Below are 4,048 nucleotides of genomic sequence, written 5' to 3'. Positions count from 1 at the left end.
TTATAACTGGTATGCCAGATTCCACCTTTCTCTCTAGGTCCTGCTGAAAAAGTGAGGGATGTTGCAAAGTTTCTATATTAATAAAAGACGCTATAAATAATGAAATCCAGACTGACATTATGGTCATTACAGCACGGCAACATCAAATCAGGACCTCAGCTTTTAAAAAAAGAACCATGAAAACAGAAGTTCCTCACATCTACTAAACAGCTGAAGCTCTCCATTAAAAAACCCACACATATTAGCATGTGTCACACAGAGAACACGTGAATAACTGATGTATTTGTTAAACTCTGTGAGGCTGGTTGTGCTTATATGACCTGTACCGCAAAGGATTGTGGGAAACTGTAGCTATAGCTCTTCTGATGTGTCCTTACTGATGGCAGGAATTCAGATAATCCCTTTGCCATCTTTTCTTTCAACTTTCCATCTATCAATTGAGACACAGCTCTCTGTGAACAGCCAGCGTCTCACCTTCCTGTGAAGGAACTCAGTCAGGAAAACTGTCTTCTGCAAAAAAAATCAGCTCAGCAGCTCACTCCATGATTTTGTCAAATAAAACTTTTTAGTCTGATTCATTATTTCAGATTCTGTGATGTTGAATTTTAGGTTTTCATATGCTATAGAATAGAATAGAAAAACCTTTTATTGTCCCAAAATGGGGAAATAGTGTACTTTCTATACTTACGTTCTATAATAGGATAGGCAACCCCCCCCCAAAAAAAAAAAAAAAAAAAACTTAAGCCAGAATAATCAGAACAAAGAAATTCATCTAGATTTGTAGTGTGATTGAACCTTATATATATTGTCTACAAATCTGTAAGTAATCCTAGGCTTTTTACTTTCAGACCCGAGTTACTGGGAAGAATCTGTTTTTTAATGAGCTTCTGAATGAGAAGTAGCTGAAGGTTAACTCTGCAGACTTAGTCAGTAGTTACAGAAAAGGACCCTGAGATATTATTCTACCTGTGGACTTTGAGTGACTCCAGATCCTCCATCTTGCTTCTGCTCAGGTTTTATTGCTCCAGCTAAACCAGTCTGTAAAAAGCAGAAACCACAAGTTCAAAGCCCACAGAAGATAAAGTGTTTGCTTGGCAGAAAGGTGGATGGATTCTTCTGTCAGTGCAGATAATCCATTGTTGTTAGGAATCCAGTTTGTGTGGGTTGTGTTTTTGTGTCTTTCTCTTCCTCCACCACCAGGTGGTGCCCTGTTCTCGTTGGTCCTCTCGCACACCTGCGGCTGGTTGGCTCATCACTGAGGACTACTTAAACGGTGGACTGTCACTACCTCGAAGCCAGAGTGTTTGCCAGTTTTGGGTACTCTAGCTTGGATACTCTAACTGTGTTTTTTGTCTTTGCCTTTCGGCAGGAAGCCATCCTGCAAGCTGGATATTTTTGGCCTTCTTCCCCTAGAAGGATTGTTTGAGTCTCACACTGAGCAGGGGATTAACCTCCACAAGTTCTGTTCAAGACCTCCTGGATTTCAAGTTACAGTCCACTCCATAGTGCCTCAGAAACCAACCAAGTCTAAACCTGTCCACCCTCTAACGAGCTACTCCCTCTGATTAACCCACATAACACTGGATTCTGGAAAGCAGTGTGGGGTTAAGGGTCTTGCTCAGGAACCCAAAGTGCAGGCTGCGGGGATCAAAGTGGGTACTTGGACCATTCTCAGGGAACAAGGGCAATGCTCTATCCCACAAGGCAAACACTCCCCCAATTGCCCCATGTGAAGGTTGAACTTATGACCTTCATATTATGAGACTGACATGCTGCCAACGAGGCCAATTTTTGTTTAGGTTTCGAACTCGGGTCTGCCCTGGGACTACATGGGCACTAACAATTGCACCACCGAAGCACGCCATTGATAACAATGGAATGTTCTTTGAGGAGATAATGGAGATGTTAAATTTAGTGTGTTTAAATGACTAATGGGACAAGAGCTAACATTAGAAGTGGAACAGAATCAGAAATCTGTTCACAGGACCTAACTGTATCTAGTTCCTTAGCCTAAACAGCCTTGTTCAGGTTCGGTGGTCAACCTGAACAGAAAATAACCTAAAAACTGAAATGATGAAGAATGGCCTAGAAAAACAAGTGTTCTCTAAATTCTGTTTCTTAAAGGAAGAGAAGTTGCTGAGGGAGCTGGGTCAAGAAGAATCCACACAACTGTTCTACCAGAAGGAGAACCCCCCCCCCCCTACATCTTCCTATTTTCAATTTTTACTCACTATAAAAATAATAACAGGGAGAATATACAGAGAGGATTTGTTAATAAATGTCTGATTTATATGTTCAGTTAGAGTAGTTGAAATCTGGTCACCAACAGTTCAGTTATGTGACCTCATCCTTCATCAGGTGGTTCTGCTTCAACATATAAAATATTTTTTAAAAAAAGAGTGCGTGAGCTGGGAAAAAATTCCTCCTTGGTTCAAACCAAGATTTAAAATGGTGAACCTGAAAAGCAGAAAACTCAAAGGATTTCACTGAACAGTTTGATTCTGTGAAAAACAGATCATCAGGTTTTCTCCTGAATTGGGTCCTCGGATTTTAACAGAACAGCTTTAGTTCCGTTATCATATTTGGAAACTTTAACCAATGACCCAAATAAAGCATTTCCGTCAACATCATTAAACATTTAAAGGGCTAACCTGCTCGTGATGGCTCCTGGTCTCTGCACCTGTTAAGTGAATAAAAATATGTTGAGATGTTTCATTGATCTTAAGGTAAAAACAAGCAGCTTTCATCAGAGTTCCTCTCAGCACTGCTGTGTCTCTGTCAGTCAGGATGAACCCGACCCACAGACACCCGTTAGAACATGTGTGAAGCTGATAAATAGGCCTCTCTTCCTGTTATCTGTGGAGTTCCAGAGATGTTCTCTTCACTTAGCTCAGAACATCAGCAGAAAAGTCCTACAGTGACCCTAACCACACCCCACAGTGTGGGGCACCTCCACCATGCTACCAGCAGGGGGAGGTTCTGATAAAGTGTTTCATTTTGGGCTATGGTGTTGTCTGACCATGAAGTTGGTGCTGGGGACCAGAATCTTCAACCATGATGGAGAATATATCCTGAGCTCACTTTGACTCTTTGTTACTGAAGCTACTAAATGCAAACAGTATTTGCTGACCAACATGAAGGATGGAGGATCTTAACCTAATCATGAAGCTCAGCTGGTGTAAAAAACACCATCAACAGCTTCTGATGTGGACCCAGAAACCTCCACCAACCATGGATCTTCCTATGTTCTCCTCAGAAACAGGAAGTCAGGAGTTAATAGAAACATGTTAACCAACACTGTAAAGGATCAGCCCTGATCATGATACATCCTACAGCTCCAATAAGTGGGAACTCACCTGCTGCCTGGTTTTCTTGTTTCAGTCCCAGTTGTTCCACAAAGGGACGCAGCAGGTCCTGGACATCAGGGTCATTCCTTGGTATCTCCTTCATTGCTTCATTGACCAAGGAGATGGATTTATCTATGCCAAGCATCTGAATGTGTTTCTCAGGAAGCTCCTTCTTAAACTTGGCAGTGAGCCTTTTCTGTGAGGGACCTTGATTTTTCTCATAGAATTCCACCATCTTCTTATACTGCAGATCATCCAGCATCCCAAAGATCTTGGTCATGGTGCTTTTCCATTGTTCTGATATGTTTGACATCTGTGGTGCAGAGGAAAAAGAAAATGTTAAATTCTCTCAAATTTCAAGCACCTGTTATCTTAAGGCTCTTTACAGAAGTAATTAATTCAGTTACACTACAGGTTTATAGGAAAAAAAAGTGATTGCATCCAGTCATTGACTTTATAGAATTCCCTCCTCCTGGGTGAGCAGGTAGAGACAGAAGATATTAGCTTGCATCGTTGACTTTGCAGCAATCGCTCACGCTGAGCATGCATGCAGTGACAAAGATGGGTAGCTGTTATGGTGGTCATCCGAGTACCAAAGCAAAACTAACAAGTGGAGCAATATGGCGACTGCCATCCAGGGAACTTTGTTAAAATTTCTTTGAAGTTATTTCACATAGAATGGACAGAGAGAGAGAGAGAGA

At 41.5% G+C, this 4,048-nt stretch overlaps 1 protein-coding gene across 1 annotated transcript in view; it reads right to left on the bottom strand.

Moving 5' to 3' along the window:
• Positions 1 to 3,627, bottom strand: part of LOC107100693 — a 16,998-nt gene extending 13,371 nt beyond the window's left edge. The window contains exons 1-3 of the mRNA XM_015399272.1: positions 3,334 to 3,627; positions 2,652 to 2,849; positions 967 to 1,038 (exon numbers count right to left, since the gene is read on the bottom strand). Coding sequence (XP_015254758.1) covers positions 967 to 1,038; positions 2,652 to 2,849; positions 3,334 to 3,627 — 564 coding nt within the window. The remainder of the gene's footprint in view (positions 1 to 966; positions 1,039 to 2,651; positions 2,850 to 3,333) is intronic.
• Between the last annotated feature and the right edge of the window lie 421 nt (positions 3,628 to 4,048).

This window comes from Cyprinodon variegatus, unplaced genomic scaffold, assembly GCF_000732505.1.
Source record: "Cyprinodon variegatus isolate N-32 unplaced genomic scaffold, C_variegatus-1.0 Scaffold1001, whole genome shotgun sequence".
Taxonomy (NCBI): Eukaryota; Metazoa; Chordata; class Actinopteri; order Cyprinodontiformes; family Cyprinodontidae; genus Cyprinodon; species Cyprinodon variegatus.
The sequence above is the reverse complement of the archived record's forward strand: the minus strand, read 5'-3'. Positions and strand labels throughout refer to the sequence as shown.